General features: G+C 39.9%; 1 protein-coding gene and 1 long non-coding RNA gene across 4 annotated transcripts in view; one reads left to right on the top strand and one right to left on the bottom strand.

The window, feature by feature from the left end:
• Positions 1 to 18,948, top strand: part of cracd (capping protein inhibiting regulator of actin dynamics) — a 28,635-nt gene continuing 9,687 nt past the window's right edge. The window contains exon 1 of one of the 2 annotated variants that reach the window (XM_035907539.2): positions 1 to 219. Coding sequence is in view for 1 of the 2 variants with exons in the window: in XM_087836322.1 (XP_087692448.1) it covers positions 8,486 to 8,600 (115 nt within the window). In the remaining variant the exon portion in view is untranslated. Of the gene's footprint in view, positions 220 to 8,264; positions 8,601 to 18,948 lie in introns of those variants that run through there. The other variant, XM_087836322.1, reaches the window with a different exon arrangement.
• Positions 7,719 to 18,679, bottom strand: LOC118454121 (uncharacterized). Of its 2 annotated transcripts, none has more exons than XR_004843615.2 (3): positions 18,603 to 18,679; positions 18,198 to 18,293; positions 7,719 to 8,151 (listed from the first exon to the last, which is right to left on the bottom strand). It is a non-coding gene; the product is annotated as an uncharacterized LOC118454121 (long non-coding RNA). The 2 variants fall into 2 exon arrangements; XR_004843616.2 differs by lacking the exon at positions 18,603 to 18,679 and adding an exon at positions 18,368 to 18,486.

The raw sequence follows: 18,948 nt of genomic DNA, 5'->3' as shown, positions 1-18,948 counted from the left end.
CTCATATATGCGCTGTTACTTCGCCGACACTCGCCTTTCTCTGGCAGCCACACCCTCCCATCTTCATCTCCATCTCTCACGCGTGCAGCTGTGACCGTCGGGCGGTGCGTGCGTCTCCGTGTCGGGCACCCGCAGCATCAGCAACACAAAAGGGTCGGAGCTGGAGCTGGGTTTACCTCAGCGCGGATCGGAAGGAGGGGATCGCGTTTCCGAGCAAAGGTGGTGGGATTTTTTATCTTCTTCTCTTCCATGTCGGTTTGTGTTTATGGTTACTGACTTCCATTTTCACGTCGCTATTGACCTTGTCATTGTAGACCACCCCTCATTTTACCCATTGACCTGCTCAGATCTTCTACTACATCCATCGCAGATCCGTGTGTGTTCGTCTGTGTATGTGTGTGTGTTTGCTGTAAATGGGCTGGTACTTGCAATTTGATCCGGTTTGAAATGCGCAAACGCTGATGTCAACAGGCCAGGTCGTGCTCAATCGTTACTTTTTAAACCCCAAAACAATCCTCATCAATTAAACGCCGTTTGGACGCTATCGGTGACAAAATGTGAGAAAAGCAGAGGCCACATTCTTTGTTCTCCACGCGCTTTTTAGTCTGCAATTAATAGACTGTAGTCCCCGTGCGGCGGCATCCGCTAATCTGCAATCAGCGGTTAGGTATCGATCGGTGCCTTTAGGGTGTATGTTGATGTTCTCCTTTACTTTGTCTTCCCCTAAACGATTGGCAGTCGGTATGAATTGTAAGGATGTTTATGCCAGCTTGAAAACCATGCGCAGGCCATATGGTGCGGGCCTACATGTGCGGGGGGAAAATGAAGGAAATTATGGATTTATTTTTCCACGCGTCATTTAAAGCCTTTAAATCAATGCTGCAACACTGTCGTCGCCAATGGACTTTGAGGCTGAGACACACTGGCAGCGAATATTAATGGCAGCTTGCCAGATATTAATTCACAGGTTACTGGTGCTGGGTTTATGGTGCTGGTGTGGAGTAAACTGGTCTGTTTTCTGGTTGGCTGATTCAGTGCTTGACTGACATGAAGATGCAGACTGCTGTAGTATTCATGTTTTAGGTCATCAATAGAAAGACTGAAGCACGTGCTTTGCAGGAGAAAGATATGATAGTAAAGACGAAGATAGCAGATAAGTGGAGTTACTTAACAGCTATAACAACAAGCCGCTTCATATCCAGCCTTTGGAGTATCAGATCCACTGATGCACAGTAAACAACAAACTGTTATCATATCATCACCACCCAATGGTGACTAACTGGCTTTTTTTTTCTTTGCAGAGACATCTGCTGAGTGTCTTTGTAGTGCCAGACATGAATTTATTTTATTTGAGTCATGTATGGCCCTGTGACCTCAAAATAAAATGATTTAATTTGAAATTCTGTAAGATGTAAAAATGTCTGTCTGACACTCTGGTCTCTGTGTGTTTTAAATATCAGAAAAAACAGAGCTGAAAAACCCCATGATAACCTAGAAAGGTTGGTTGTTCATTAAACGAGTGACTGTATGTGCACAGCGTGTGATGCACTGACCGGATCCAGCATTTGATTGTAGTTTGCATCTTACTGCATGACCCACCTGACTCTGTATACTGAAATGAAACAAGTACTACGATTTGTCCTCCTTTAGTTCAAAAATAGTAGCAGAATAACTCACAGTATGTTACTAACACAAAACTCAATTGTAATCCATTTTAATTTATTTATATGGCACTATACAGGCCCTACTGCTTCTAGTGAGTCAAAATGCACCAGGGTCCATTTAGACTGCCTAAATGATTTTATAAAAGTACTGGATTCTGACACCAGTGTACTGACGCCCGTACCACCAGGGTAACCAATACACCAGCCCCTGTAAAAAATGTAAAAATGATAAAGAATTTGCTAGATACCTAACCTGATTAAATAATCAATCACAGTTTTAATCATGTTGTGCAAAGCTCCGCACTGCCCATCTAAAGCATAAATTCTCTTATTCTATACAGAGGTTTGCATTACGATCATTGCTGTTCTTCTCCAAAGCTAAAAAAAAATGTAATTACAGTCTGGCAGTCAGTTCCTTAGGAGGCCTGTCCTAATTATTCAGTCCTCTGTGATGCAAGTTAATATCAACTCTTTAGAAATTTCCTCCCTGGATGATCTTAGAAATGTTTATGTAACACATCTCTGACCTAAATAATATGACCACACAGTGTTTATTGTGTTTATGTTGTTATTCTTATTTTCCTGACATGCGTCATATATTTAGGTCACCACAGAAATGTTAGCATATATCAAAATGACAAGGGATTGCAGCAGGCTGTAGATCACATATCTGTGTAGGTTTGTATATTTAATGAGATCCATTCAAAATGTTCTTATTTGTGGACATTTCCCCCTCTGTGTATTTCTTATCAATCACAAGATGACATCACATTGCATCTGTACAGATTTCCGTGCTACGGAGAAACATATTCAGCCATGCTTTCCAATTTCCATAAAAAATTTGAATGGCTGCTTTACCACATGCCAAGTGTAGTGGCTGCTACGGTATCACTTAGCATAGAGAAGGCTGTTTGATCCTGGCCTTTTTCGCACAAAGTGGAATCGTTAAGACGCTCTGCTCGCCACGTGTGCGCGAATACACGAGGATGTGAATATCTGTACTAGAGCATGTTTGCGCTGCTTTACTGGGAGGTTTCTATTTATGCACATAGGCAGTCAGAGAGCAGTCTGTCTTTGAAGTGCTGTGCTGCTGTAACATAGGCGGCATCCAGGTTGGTAAAGCCCCATCATTACCATATCCCTGTGAGACTGCAGTGTGATCCTGCCAAAACTGGAGAGTGGGGGGGAATAGCCCTTATTACACAGTAACACTGTGGTGATTCTCACAGCCATTATGGTACCACGTCACATTATTATAAATGTAAAAAAAAAAAGGATTGAGGGCAATTAGCTCCTTTTGTTCTCCTAAAAAAGGATATTTACTTAAAAAAAATAGCCACAAGCTGACTTGTGTGTGTTGGATAGCTCTAAAGGCTGTGAGCTTCACAGACTAGTCTATTACAGACATTTGTGACCATAACACTATTAGGGAGCTGTGATGGGGCGCATTACAGACCTTTATAATCACACATGTGCATCCATGATTGCAGTTAACCCACAAAGAAAGTCTTTATGAGCATCAGCCAGTTGAAATGCTGAATGCCACTCTGTTCTCCTGCACTGGCTATCTGGCGGGGAAAACAAAGTGTCACTTTGTGCCTCCTCAGCACAGCAGCACTAACAGACACAGGAGAACGCCCATCTCTCTTCGCTAGGCACTCTCACTGCCCCTGTACCCACCGACACACCTCCTCCCTTCAGACTGTGCGTGTGCTCCACTCTCTGACACACATGAGCCAAAACTGACATGAGTTTTCATCACGTGACGTCACCTTACAGGGACAATAATATTCTCATCAGCGTGAGAATATCAAGGGATGCTTTCTCCCGTGCGCCCACATACATGGGCGTACATGCGCACACAACCGAGTGCTCACCGCATTTGACACCTGACTCCAGGTAATGCCCTAGATCCACAGTGACAGCAGGCAGGTGGAACAGGCACACACTCGCAGATCCCCTCGCGCACAAAGCGACTTCACAAGGGTAAGAAAGCAATCTTGAGCACACAGTTAGGTTTGCCTCTTCTATGTTGTTTGATGGTTGACTTAAGCTGAATTGGTGTAGACAGTCTCTCTCTGCTTGAAAGACACTTATCATGTCGCTCATGCTGTACAAGGTTATTATGTGCAGTAATGTTACTGTATGTTATTTGTCTAATAAAATATGCTGAGTCATGATGTTAGTGTGTGAGATGGTCAGGCAGGAGAAAAGGGGCTTTTAGCTTATTTGCAAAACTTAACTATAGTCACTTAACACTTGCCTAATGTGGAAAATATAACCACGGTCATGTGATACATGTTGCACGTGACTCCTAAATCCATTGTTACACCACACGCAGCTTTTGGCTTTCAAAGGAGGGGACAAATACCAAGAACACTGCAGCTGGTGTTTACTCCAGGCCTGTCCGACCGAAATGTACATTTAGTGCTTCTGTTAAGGTTTTTCAACACTACGCTTTATGGCTGCGGAGTTCAGGCAATAAGTTAATAATAAGACCATTAATGGGGTCCATGGAGAAATGTCAGTTACAGTCAGTTAACAGCTATACTGGCTGTTATAGTCCCCAGATGGTTAATGATATTGACTACCTGCGTCATGTTAGTTTGTCAGCACTGGCATTATGAGAATTTCGGTACAGTAATGTCAGTTCCAAGCACTACTGTGCACAGGTGCATCCTCATGAAGCTGTATGTAGTCTTCTAAATGCCATGTGCAACTCCAGTTCAGCAAAAGTTAGAATGCGCATAAAATGTCAATAAAAGAAGAATGCAAAGATTTACATACCTCATATTTTTTCACAATAGAACATAGAAAATATATTAAATGTTTAAATTGAGAAAATTTACCATTTTAAGAATAAGAAAAAAAGCATTCAGCATTGATGATGCCTTTGCAATTCCAAAAGGACTACTGCACCCCTTTACAATCAGAGATGTAGGCTTTTAAACTGAGTGCTGATAGCAAACTAGACTGTCCTCCTCCTCTTTAGTCTGAAAATAAATGTAATCTTTGACTCATCTGACCACACAGCAGTATTAAACTGAGTTTTAACAGAGGTTTTCCCCCAGAGCCGACAGTGGTTTTTCTAGATCATGTTCAGATATGGCTTCTTATTTGCATGATACAAGGTTAAACCTGCATTAGTGGAATGCACGGCTGTGCTCACAGGTGATTTATGGAGATGTTCCTGAGTTCATGTCCATTTTTAATGCAGTGCCCAATATTGACTTTCAGCCTTCTTCTTTACGCACAGAGGTTTTTTTCAGTTTCTCAGACTCTTTAATAATATTGTGTACTGTAAACGATGACATGTTCAAAGTTGTGGCAATTTTACTTTGAGCAACGTTACTTTTAAAAAGTTCCACAATTTGTAGATCAGTGTTTTTGAAGATTGAACCTCTGCCCATCTTTACTTCTGAGAAATTCTGCCCCTCTAAAATGCTCTTTTTATACCCGTTTTTTCAGTCTTTTGTTACCTCTGTTGCAAAATTTTTGAGACATGTTGCTGCCATCAAATTCAAAATGGGTTAAATATTTTTTCATTAAATAGTAAAATGTCTTAAGTTTAAAAATTTTGTACGTTTTCTATAGTCTGTCAAAGATAAAATATGAGTCTGAGATTTGTAAAATCGCTGTTATTTTTTTTGTACCCAACATTTTTTGGAAGTGAGGTTGTAAATATTGGTGCTACTGCATCATCCATAAGAACATTTCCTTATGGCAGTTTTTTCTCTTTTGTCAGTAGATTATGCCTTAGCTCTAACTCAGGCAGAAGTAGGTTTAGATTTAACTCGCACAACTGAATATGTTCACTAACTCACATGGGGCTCTGGTTTCATGGCAGCAGAAACAGCATCAGCACATGTTGGTGTTTTGATGTTTATGTTTGTCTTCCTTAAGCCCTGTACAGCAAGTGTGGTACAAAGGTTGTAAGAGAGGAGATTTGCATTAAAATTAGCTGCAAAAAAAGCTTAAAAAGACACATATGGACTGAAATCAGCTTAGAGCATGGAGCTAATGGTTAATCCACCTTTAAATGCAAGTGAAAATGTGCAGCCCTGACAATAATGAAACTGCTAACAAATAATTTGCTGAAATACTTTGCATCATCTTTAGATATTCAGGTTAAATTTAAAGTTGACTGTGACGGTAGAAGTCAAATGATCTGTAATTAACTCTGAATCCATCAGTGGATGACTGGATGGTCTGTATGAAAACCAGCTAGCTGCTATAAAACCACTGCATTAGCATGTGCAAGTGCTTCTGTCCACAGATATAGAAGAGTGAAATAAAAAATAACAAATCAAAATAAGATTGTAGTACAAGTCACCAGCAGGTATTGATAAGCCATAGTCACTAGAAGTGTCAACAGTTTATGACCTTGGCGCCTTTTGCAGCATTTTCAATGCAACTGCCTAGCAAATTATATCTTTGCATACATATGTAAGAGGTGTCTTTGTTTTTGGTATGCACCTATACAGCCTACGTCTGACTGGCTGGTGCTGTTTGGATTTTTTGGAACCATATTTGCATATTTGCTGCACCCATACTGTATATGGGTGCAGCAAATATGTACATGGAAAGCCACCTGCTAATTAATACTATGTAACAGCAACTAATAAAATTGCAAGAATTTCCTTCACCAAAATGAAAGCACAAACTTCATAGATGAGCTGTACTTCTTAGTGGACCATGACATTTGCTCGATAGTTCCATTAAAAATTCTTCAAAAGGCGCCAACGCTACAAGCGCAATTGCGAGGTCGTATTCAGTTATTCAGATCAGTGGAGGTGAGGCCTAGCAGGCAGCTGCTGTCTGTCTGTTTGGCACACCTGTCAAAGCTTTATGAAAAGTGCAATTGTTAAGAAAGGGGGAACTACACATAGAGATCAAAGCTATTTTTTGTAACAGGCTGTAAATGTGATGTTAATTCTGTTAAACTGGTGATTTTAACATGGCTGCAAACTGCAGTTTTTGTCATTTCTGTGGCTTTCGGCTCACTTCATAGAAACATGAGGAACTGATGACACCATTACACTTGCTTTGCCACTGATATTTATTTTAACCAATATAGGGTGCACTAGATAGCAAGTGCACATGCATGCTCCTTTTACTATCATTGCTTGCCACTTTGTGCTGCTCTGTGCAGCTGTTCTTAAAACAACTACATCAGGAGAACCAGGAGCAGTGTTTGCACATATGCAGGTGTGCACCTAGAGAACTATTTCAGTCTGTTTGTAGTGATAAGCACTTGTTCTGTGTGCGTTCTCGGTCTCCTTTGGCCCTGCCTGTTTCTATGATTAGTATAGGCTGAGACACGATCGAAGTCCAAACCCTAAGGGCACCTGACAGATCTTGGTATTGCATCTCCTTCCTCATGCATCGCTTACCATCTCACTTTCCAACCCATGCTCCCATTCTTCAGTCTACACCTGATGCTAATACACCTAACAAGCCCAGACCTGTTGTTTTGTCACTGCACTGTATTTATTTCACCGTTTTTCTCCCAAAGACACAGCGGAGGCAGCAGGAACATTCATCTGGGTAAAACGAGCTTTGTGCAAAAGGGCAGATCGATGTTCCCTAAGGTTTTACTGCAGTGGTGCGCAGCCATCTCGAGCTGCGCAGCTGAAATAGGTAAACTGTTAACACAGCTCCAACACGTTCGTCTGTCTGCTTTGTCAGCAAGCTACCTGTGCTGTGAGATTATGGCACATAGCTGCTACAACTCCGAGCTATGCCATCAGGACTCTGGCAGTTGTCTGGCCTGAAGGATGTTGAGCTGCTGAGTCGTTCAAAAGCGCTGAGACGCAGCATCGTGTTATGCCACCGCCATACTATGATGCAGCTGTATCCTTGTCAAAGGCATTTCTCTGCTTCTGTAGAGCACATGGCTGCTCCTCGTGCTTCTCTCATCCCATCTCTGTCCTCTGCAGCAATCGGACTACACATAAACACGAAATAAAAGCTTCTCGGCACACAGACACTTTCTCAACATTGGCACAAGCAGCCAAACAGACAAACAATAACAGGATAATAACAAGATTCCACAATATCTCCGTTTATAGACACAAACACATGCAGTCTCTTTCCTCAAAACACGCTCTCTCTGTCTGTGTTCACACTCCTACTTCCAAACATGCTTGTTTGCTCCTTGTCCTGTGCTGGCTGGAGTCAGACAGGACAAAGAGCCTTTTTCTGGAGCGAGACATTTCTGAGAGAGTCTGTGCAGCTCTGTCACACTCAGGAAGGAAGCCCACGACATGCTGATCCCACTGGAGGCAGCGGGCTTCTCTCCAGCTCTCTCAGTACTGTCTCTGATATTTTCTGGTTTTATCCTGGCCACTTGTGGTTTTTTACAACACAACACACATTCTGCTGTACATCAGAAAACCTCTGGCTCGGCCGGCGTGCTGCAGACAGGTGTTGACCAGAGGACACTGGGGTTTCAGGGTTCAGGAAGCCATCTGTGGTGTGTTGGTTCCTGCCAGTTTAGGAGTTGCAAATAAGAGGTGGTTTGTGTGGATCTCTAATTATGAGGCAACTTATAATACCTGCATCTTAGCTGAGAACTGTTACTTTGGATAAACCTGAGTTACTGGGGGTTTTTTAATCACTATTTTTGCAGCCACAGCAGAGAGACTTCAGAGAGCTCATCTTGTTTTTATCATACCCCAGGAAAGCCAATCACAAGAGCCATTCTGCAAGAGCTAACAAAGCCGACCTTTCTGATTATCACACTAGAGGCAGTGGAGAGCGCACGGGCCCTTTCCTCTTCCTCCTTTTCCCTGAATTAAAATCTTAATAGCAGCATCCCCATGTTCACTTCCTTTTTTCTCTCATCACAGCCAAGGTGGGCAGTGATCATAGCAACGGACACCATGGAAACTAAGCATGACATGGTCCTAGAGGTAACCGAATCCAAAGGCCCAGGTAAAGTGGTTTTATAGACATCTTAAAGAGACGGCCTTTTAAAAAAAACATGTTAGGTTCATCGCATCATGACCTTTTTTTTTTACTGTCTCTTTAAGAACTGCATGGTGTGGTGATGGGTTTGACTTCATAGAAGAGATTTACTTCATTTGTGGTGTGGTGTGTCCACATTCTGACTTCTTTAATCACCTTTTTCTTGCTTGTCTGTGATCCCTGCAAGGGTCACGATGACCCTCATGGAGAGTGAGTACAGCATAGTGCAAATTGAACAAAGTAACACATCAATGTTAAAACATCATGAAAACACATTTGTGTTCAGGAATTGCAAGTGTACAGATTCTGTACATTTATTGGTGGACATAATCGATAGCTGTCTTAATGATAATGTTAACATAGATGTGACTATTTCATATATATGCTGTTTCAGTGGTGGATACTTTTACTCTTGGATCTTTGTGATGTCAGTGAGACTGGATATCCCTAATATGGTCATCTTACAAACATGCAGTTCAAACCTTTTAATTGTGAGGGGCAGCCAGTCAGCTGACAGGTGACTTTAAGTGAGAGCAGTTAAAATGTCACATTTCAGACAAAGATAGAACCAAGGAGCTGCACCAAGGACCATTATAAGATGATTAGGGAGTATTTTGAACTGTTAGTTATTCAAAACTTCTCCAGTAGAGTCCAAGAATGAGGGGGAAAGGGAGCTGAAAAGGCATAATAAGTGCATATCATAAAATATCATGGACACAAAATGAAAGAATTATCATGCCCTTTCTGCATGGACTATTTCCTGGCAGCGATGACAATTTGAAACTGGTTGTAAATAACATGTCCAGGAGTTTATAGTGGCTGTAAACCCCATCCTCTATAGGCAATTTGGGAGTTTTGAATGTTGCTTATTCTGAGAAATATTTTAAAAAAATGTTCCTCATCAGTTTCATACCGCTTATTAGTGACTGTAAGATGAAACCCATGGCTTTAATGGTTCACTGCTCTGATGATGCTTTAAGTAAAAAAGCTACAAAACTCTACTTTATACTACCTGCCCAGCTATAAACAGTGCATATTTTTGCTGTTGTTGTAAAAGCATAAAAACATTTGAAAAGATTAGAAACTAGTTGGGTTTTTTGTAGTTTTTTGAATCTCCCAGCCTTCGATCAGGTAATTCATTTGCAGCAGTTGGAAGCTTACAGATAAAACAAAAACAAAAAAAGGAATGCACAGGAAAAAACTGAAGAAACCAACTATTTAAAAGATGAAAAAATAGGAAAATAACTCATTAGATTATATATGGGAGTAAATGACCCTTTTCATCTTAAGGGTCTAGTGAAGAGATGGCTGCGGACATTAGGGAATGTACTAGTGTGAGATGATGTAAAGGGTGGGAACAATCAGACATGATGGGTTTTGCTTTCTTATGTAACTGCAGGGTTTTCAGTGCTGTTCCAGTTATTTTGCTGCAGATATTAATCACCTTATTCAGTATGTTTTCTGTTTGATCTCGAGAGACTGATTGCAAATGACAGCTTGGAAAGTGAGTTCAAATTCAATAAAAGAGAGATAAAGTGTTGTCACCAGGGCCCTGTCAACCTGGAGCTTGAGGAGTTTGTCAATATAAAAGAAACACTGTAGGTTTTCTTATTCTCATGTCAGTATTAATATTACTATTAGAATGGACCTGTGATGCTTCATATTTTCTGCATCAGTGGTTAAACTTATATATATTAAATATGTTTTGAATTAATAAGGTCAGTGTATTTACATGTAATTCTTGTCAGCTAAAAGTTTCAAACTGCCGCAGTTTCTTTTCCCCACTTTTGGCTCACTATGATGTAAGTGACAGCAGATATTCCTCATATAGTCATCTCAAATCAACATAATTGGTTTTGAGCTCATAAGCCTCTCCCGCCTGCTCTTCAAAGTGTTGTTTTTAAGAAGCAACCAATCAGGAGAAAGTTAGCTTAAACGAGGGGAATGAGGCCCAGTATAAGATAAATAGGGATTATTGTGAACTGTGAATGCTGCAGAGCATTACGTTTACCATTAAAAGTTGTCACTTTGTATTACACATGAGGATTAGGGTTACATAAGCCATTGCTTTGGCTTACACCCTTTCTGTCTGAAATCTAGCAAGTTTTAGTTTTAGTCTGGCACTGCTTATTTTGTTACGATCAGATAGAAATGAAAAGTTTGAGTCTAAAAGTAGTTTATTTTATATTTATTGTCTTTAATATGGTTTCCAAATACATGTAGAATTGCAGTGTTTGTATTATTCTGAGCATCAATCACTTTATTAAAAACCAAGTCCACTATGTGCCATAGATTCCTATTTTAGGAAAAGGAAAGAGTGGACATCGTATACTTCTGTTTCCTAGCATTTAAAACTTTAACACAGAAAGCAGATTCATTAAATTCCAGTTCCGCCCTTCTCGAGATGGCCTTATAGAGACACAACTCCGCCGTGAAAAACAAAGTGAAATATCCTGCAAACTCAGATTTAAAACCTGTCTGATATTAAAGACACTCCGAAACCAGGATAGCGATGGAAGAAAGATAAATAAGAAAGAAAAATCCAACGATCCAACAATGAAACTAAAGGGATGAAGACTTGCAGGGAACGCGGTGCGGGGCTAATGCTAAAGACAACACAGGGCAGACATCCACTGAACCTGAAGGTAAATATGGAGATAATCCTACAAGAAAATCAAGAATTCCGAAAGAAGAACAACACTCAGCTCGAAGATATAAAAGTCAAAATTCTTTAGGCTAACAGGAGAATTGGTGAGGTCAAAAACCACATTGAAACAGCCGAAACCAGAGTCCAAACATTCAAGCAGGTGATGAAACTCGTGCTCTAAGCTCAACCTCAGTATGACAAAAAATGTATTGACCAGGATGGGAGAGCCAGGAGAGACAACTTTAGGACATATAATGTCCCAGAAAATGAAGAGGGGGGAATCAACGATAAGCTTCGTGGAGAAACTCCTTAGAGAAAACTTGGACATTCCACCAGCCACTGAGCTACACATCGTAACGGCACAAAGAGCACTCGCCCCAAACCTGCCTCGACTGAGACAAGATCGAGAGTGATCAAATTTCACCACTATAAAACAAAAGAGGATATTATACACAAAGCATGGATTTAAAAAAAGACATAATTTTGATCATTACTATCTGACAGCCATTCTGAATAAACGACAAGAATACAATGATGTGAAGCGGGCGCCGAGGGAGAAGAAAATCCGCTTCCAAACACTGTACCCACCCAGGCTCCGGAATTCTACGAGGAGGGGACACAGCTCAGGAGGCTACAAATGAGTTGGGTCAAGGTTCTTCTCCACCAAGTGGATCCTATGGAGCAGCTGACCCAGCAAGCATTGAGCATCGGAGAAGAAGAGGAGACAAGACACCCAAGGGTAGCAGCTATCAGAGATAAGCTTCAGGTCTACAGAAGAAAATCTCCTCAGTAAGAACCAAAATAATAATAGTAAAGAGTAGTTATAAATAAAAGATAGGGTACTGTTATCCGCTCTGATTTACCTCCCCCTCCTACATTTCTGATTGCATTTGAGCATCCCATATAAGAGTTAACATATTATTCTCTTTGCTTCCTTTTTGAGTAGATAAAACCCCATAACAGAGGACCTTTTATTTTCTCAATGGCATGAACAATTGTCTTCAGTGGACTAAAACACCATGGAGGGTCCTTCCTCTACAAAAGTACAGAAGGGGCCTCCCTCCAAAGCCAGATATTTCATCTGGCAAGCTAAAGGGACCGTTCATCAACACTCTTAATTTGGAAACCACTGTTTGGCAAATATATGTTTACCAGTAGAGTTCTTGGTTCATATTGCAAAATTACTTTCTTTGAGTTATTAAGGCACCTTTTCTAGAGAGGCTAAATGTAGCAGACTTATTGGCTCTTGCTAGATATGATACATGGGAAACTAAAAATCATCTCCTTCAATGTGAATGGAATACTAAACCCTATCAAACGCTTCAAGATATTATCAAAAATGAAATGATGAATGCACAAAACCCAAACCCGAAAACAAATTAAGAAATAATTATACACTTAATATACACTCAGGAGATTGAAAAGAAGATGCTATTCTCTAAACAAACAGCTCTAAATTTACAAAATTACTGGCATGGAAACTTAAGAAACGTCAAGCAGACAATACAATACACAAAATTACAAACCCTCAGAAAAACACAATAGAAAGTAAGCAGGATAAGATCCAGTCTATCTCCAAAACATTTAATAAACAACTCTTTTCTAAAACTGCAGATGTTGGAATTGACCAAATGGATATATTTCTTGGAACACTTACACTTACCTGTCAGGACGGAAGATCAGAATAAACAACTAGCCTCTGAAATAAAAGTAAAGAATTAGAAAGTGTTATCTGGGTAACACTTACTAAAGATACAACAGGACTATGTGATAAAAAACTACAACCACTTGTATCAAAGAGTCAGAGATGATCTTACAAAATGGAATCATATCCCATGTTTGAGCATAAGCTCTAGAATAGAAATCATCAAAATTAACATGTCACCAAGATTTCTATATTTGTTTCAAACTCTCCCGCTCTGACAAAAACAAAAAACTTTATTGAATGGCATAAACCATCTCTAGATTTATATGGCAAGGGAAACGACCCAGAATACAACTGCTCAAAGAGAATGGTGGTAGGGCCTAGGGCTGTGCAATATGAACAAAATCTCATATCCCGATATAACAATTCTATCGTTCCGATAATGATATAAATCACAAAAATGTAACATTTTCTGTAAATTCTGTGACTCTCGGGCAGCTCGACTTGCGAGAAGTGTTTCCAGCTGCGCGTCATGTAGCTAGAGTCGAGTGTTTTAACCGATGCATGAAACTATACATTTTTAGACATAAGTTGTAACGCCCGCCGTTTTCTTTGTGAGTATTTATTACACGGCGTGCTGCGGGGAAAAGCCAGTTCTAACGTTTGAGTCTATGGTTTATTTATTTAGCACCCGACGGCTCTTTTTTAATTCTCATCCGTAAATAATCTGCTCTTTCACGTGATTCAGTTTATTTTGAAAAGTCTCAACAGGATCTTGAGCTTTATTGTGAAAGGTTTATGTGGAACATAAACAAGCGGACACGCGATGGTGTTACCGTCGTTGTTGCTAACCACAACGCATAAAAACAGGCGCTTGTCCGTCCATAGTGTGGTTATATTAGATATAAGAGAAAGAGAGAACTTTAAGAAATTCATATAGCCACTACAGTGACCATCAAAACGATGAAAAAATATTACTGTAAACAGTTTATTTTGCGACACCACGAAACAAACGATAGCGTAAAATGAAACGATAGATGTTTTTATATCATCATCCGATATATATCGTTATATCGAACAGACCTACCGGGGCCTAACATGTTTACAAAAAGTACTATATTTCAGCAATGCTGCACTGGTGTGATCCATCATATGTAGCAGCATGGAAGGAAACTGAATGCAAAACAATAACCGATATGCATATACAGGCAGTTCTGGCAGATAAAACTCTACAGGACTTGATTGTTAAAACAGGAAATCCATGGGTAAAAGCCACACTAGAGGTTTGGAAAATGGTTATAAAAGAAAATAAGTTGGATATAGATAAATACTTGGTGTGCTGCTGGCTGCATGTAAAAAGGCACTGACCAAAGCGTGGCTTGGATTCACCAAGATTATGAGTCTTAAAATTAAAGTATGTGTCAAGTGATGTACATTTTATTTCAGGTTTAACTTCAATAAGCACTTAAATTAAAAAAAGGTATTATCACCTGAATATTACACAGCTACCGTGTTTTGATTTTCCCCTTACATTTATGGATCATGGATCACAGACTGCATACTACATAAATAGTTATGTTTAGCTTCCTTCCTCCTGCTTTGTTCTGCTTCCGTCTTTTACCTTCACCAGATGTGAAACAATCCCAGATTGAATGGCTAGGATGAAAAAGCAGCAGGATTTTGAAACCTGGATTACCAGAGTCAAAGCATCCTGCATTGCGAGCACATGGGAAGCAAGACGTAACCCTCAAAAATAGGTTGTGCTGCTGCACAGTCTTGTTCTCTGCAGAAAAAATGTGTCCTGCCTTGTTTCATGCATGAGTGTGTGAGCATGCCCATGGCGATGTATTATGAGCTTTGTACCACTGGATTGGCCCTCATGCTGGAAGAGCGTGCTGCAGGGAAACAGAGCATCGCCGTCGTACCCATAATATGCGTCGCTGCACTTGCACTGAGAGTGAACAGGTCGATGCCACCAATTTGATCAAAAAGAGACACAAGAATGGCATGAAAAGAAACAAAGCCAAGATGAAAAATATCAGAGACCTCCTCATAATCACTCTGTAATATATCCCAAAAGTACTGCTTTGAGATTATCCACAGATTAGGCAGTCCACTATTCTGTCATTCATTGAGCTGTTTTTTTTTTTTTTTACCAAATTTAACCTGATTCCAAACTAGGGTGTTACAATACTGGAAATTTACACTCAATACTGATAGAAAGGAATGTATTTGATTCTATTTTGAAAACCCACAGGGGACAAATGACAAAAACATAAGGTATTGCAAAAAAAAAGAAAAAAGATAACATCAGTGACAGCACTTTTTAAGCTGTCATGGCGCAGTGCAAAAAAAATGCTGTAACTGTAAGGTATCTTGTTCTTTCGGCTGCTCTCTTTATGCGTCATCATAGTTGATCATCTGCCTCCATCTCACAGTCACACTAACCCTCTGCATGAACCTCCGCTCAGGTTTTCTAATTTTTCTCCTGCCTGGCACCTTGATATTCAACATCCTTCTTCCACCATCTTTGCACCATCCCTCTGTACACGTCCAAATCATCTCACTCGTTCCTCTTTAACTCCCACTTGAGCTGAGCTGTCCCTCTGATATATTCATTTCTAATCTTGTCCATCCTGGTCACTCTCAGCGAAAATCCTAGCATCTTCAGCTTGGCCTCCATCTCCAAACTATACATCACAGCAGGTGTCTCTATCACCTTGCAACCCTTCCTTTTAATTCTTGCTGCTATCCTTCTGTCACAAATCACCCCTGACACTCAACTCCACCCTGCTAGCACTCTCTTCTTCATGTCTCTTGCTTTTGATGTTTGACCCCGGGTATTGAAGCTCATCAACCTTTTCTTCCTCTACTACTGGCAGCTCAAACAGCTAAAAGAGGAATGGTTTATTTGAAGAGTTTCAGTCAGGTTTCAGAGCTCATCACAGCACAGAAACAGCTTTAGTGAAGGTTACAAATGATCTTCTTATGGCCTCTGACAGTGGACTCATCTCTGTGCTTGTCCTGCTAGAGCACGCTGTAGGTATTACAGGTATTACAGGAACTGCAGTGGTTTGAATCATATCTATCTAATCGACTCCAATCTGCTTCTGCACGTAAATGGAGAGTCCAATGGTCCTTTGGAGGTTTTTGTTTACATTATACATGCTTCCCTTAGGCAGTATCATTAGAAGACATAGTGTACATTTTCACTGCTATGCAGATGACACCCAACTGTGTCAATCCATGAAGCCAGATAACACACACCAATTAGTTAAACTGCAGGAATGTCTTAAAGACATAAAGACCTGGATGGCCTCTAACTTTCTGCTTCTTAATTCAGATAAAACTGAGGTTATTGAAAATCTTAGAAATATGGTATCTAACCAGATTCTTACTCTGGATGGCATTACCTTGGCCTCCAGTAACGCTGTGAGGAACCTTGGAGTCATTTTTGACCAGGATATGTCCTTCAACGCACATATTAAACAAATATGTAAGACTGCTTTTTTCCATTTGCGCAACATCTCTAAAATTAGAAATATCCTGTCTCAGAATGACGCTGAAAAACTAGTTCATGCATTTATTACTTCCAGGCTGGACTACTGCAATTCATTATTATCAGGAAGTCCTAAAAACTCACTGAAAAGCCTTCAGTTAATCCAAAATGCTGCAGCAAGAGTACTGACAGGGACTAGAAAGAGAGAGCATATTTCTCCTGTTTTGGCTTCCCTTCATTGGCTTCCTGTTAAATCCAGAATTGAATTCAAAATCCTGCTCCTCACATACAAGGTCTTAAATAATCAGGGCCCATCTTATGTTAATGACCTTGTAGTACCATATCACCCTATTAGAGCACTTCGCCCTTGCACTGCAGGCTTACTTGTTGTTCCTAGAGTATTTAAAAGTAGAATGGGAGGCAGAGCCTTCAGTTTTCAGGCCCCTCTTCTGTGGAACCAGCTTCCAGTTTGGATTCAGGAGACAGACACTATCTCTACTTTCAAGATTAGGCTTAAAACTTTCCTTTTTGCTAAAGCATATAGTTAGGGCTGGACCAGGTGACCCTGAATCCTCCCTTAGTTATGCTGCAATAGATGTAGGCTGCCAGGGGATTCCCATGATGCATTGAGTTTTTCCTTTCCAGTCACAATTCTCACTCGCTATGTGTTAATAGACCTCTCTGCATTGAATCGTAACTGCTATTGATCTCTGGCTCTCTTCCACAGCATATCTTTATCCTGTTTTCCTTCTCTCACCCCAACCGGTCGCAGCAGATGGCCGTCCCTCCCTGAAGGAGGTTTCTTCCTGTTAAAAGGGAGTTTTTCCTTCCCACTGTCGCCAAAGTGCTTGCTCATAGGAGGTTAAATGATTGTTGGGGTTTTCTCTGTATCTATTATTGCAGGATCTACTGTACAATATAAAGCGCCTTGAGGCGACTGTTGTTGTGATTTGGTGCTATATAAATAAAATTAAATGGAATTGAATTGAATCCACTGTTACAGATCTCCCTCCCATTAACACACATGTATTCTGTCTTTAATTCCTCTTTTCTCTGGAGCAAGCCTCCAACTCTCCAGATATCCATCTGCTCCCACCACACTCCTACTGCTTACTTTAACTGTAAGGTATGACAAAATTATTGGACCACTTGTCATAAAAAACAAGAAAACACAAAGATTGTAGAAAACTGTTAAAAACCTAGTGTTTTTATTGGGCATATAGCAAACTGAAATCTTGTTTTAATACCCAAATTTGAGCCAGCACTGGACTTCTTTGAGAAATCAAAAAGTAATTACACATTCAACCACTAAAACTAATTTTTCTGTTCAGGAATGCATTTAGTTTTAATCGCTAGCTTAACAGTTGCAACTATTATTAGTATTAACAATAATAACAATAATAATAATAATAGATTTGTATAGTGCCTTTCAAAGGGCGCTTTACACAAGAGTAGAAACAAAGGTTTTGTTGAAGAGGTGAGAATTTGGTAGCCTAATAAATAAAAAATACTAATAATAATGATGATGTGCTTTATGTCATGAGCTTTTTGGAAAACACAGCATTAAAATTTAGTATTAAAATGCATAATTTTGATTGAGGCATACTGGTGGTTGAACCTTAATAGAAATATTAAAAATGATTGCTTGATTTCTGGCAGCTGGGAATAAACCTTTCATTTGGTGGTCTGACAAATTTGTTACGCATTACTATATATTCTTATTATTGTTATTATTTTACTTTTGCTTGAGGCAGTGCTGTACTAGACCCTTACCTGCATATGTCGTTGCTCATCAATTAGAGTTGTTAAGGTAGGCTGCCAACGTTTCTGTCTACTTGCTGGTAGGCTTTTATCAGCTTCAATCTTTGACTTCAAGAAAAACACAACACTTTTTAGATTAAAAAATGGGTTATTTTGTCAAATTCACGCTGGGTTTTTTTTACCGTTACAGATCTGCAGGACTGATAACGCTTGCTACCTAGCGTTCACATTAAGGTTTAGCCATAGCCGCTAGCTGCTACCGTAGTACACGCTAATGTGGCTATCGGGTAATTGCTAGCAGTTAAACGGCTAAGATTAATATGTATAATTCATAAACTGTTGAACACTTAAAAGCATTAGTGATCTCTCGAAAGTTCTCGTAAGGTTTTTTTTTCCAGTGTTGTGAATCTAAACTACCTCAGCAGCTGTTGACAGGAGCAAAGACAGCGCTGTCCACTTCCTCAAATATAAGAAATACCTAATACTTGTTTTAGTTTACGATTTTAATAGATTTGCATATTGCTCAGAGTTAGATTTAGATACTGATCTAACTCTAATGTGTGTTTTGTAACCATTTCACCAAACGCACAGTTTAAACCCAAATCCATTTGACTTGTGTGGACATAATGTCTCGATTGATTGATTTTATCAATTTTCTTCCATTTTGGTCATTTTAGGGTGCATTACATGACAAGAAGCCACGCTAGGCAGCAGAAACACAGATCAGCCACAATATTAAAACAATTAAATTATTTATTTAGAT

The sequence above is a fragment of the Neolamprologus brichardi genome, chromosome 23 (genome assembly GCF_056152115.1).
Source record: "Neolamprologus brichardi isolate AB-2024 chromosome 23, ASM5615211v1, whole genome shotgun sequence".
NCBI classification, from domain to species: Eukaryota; Metazoa; Chordata; class Actinopteri; order Cichliformes; family Cichlidae; genus Neolamprologus; species Neolamprologus brichardi.
Note: the sequence above shows the minus strand (reverse complement) of the source record. Positions and strands in the feature narration are given on the sequence as shown.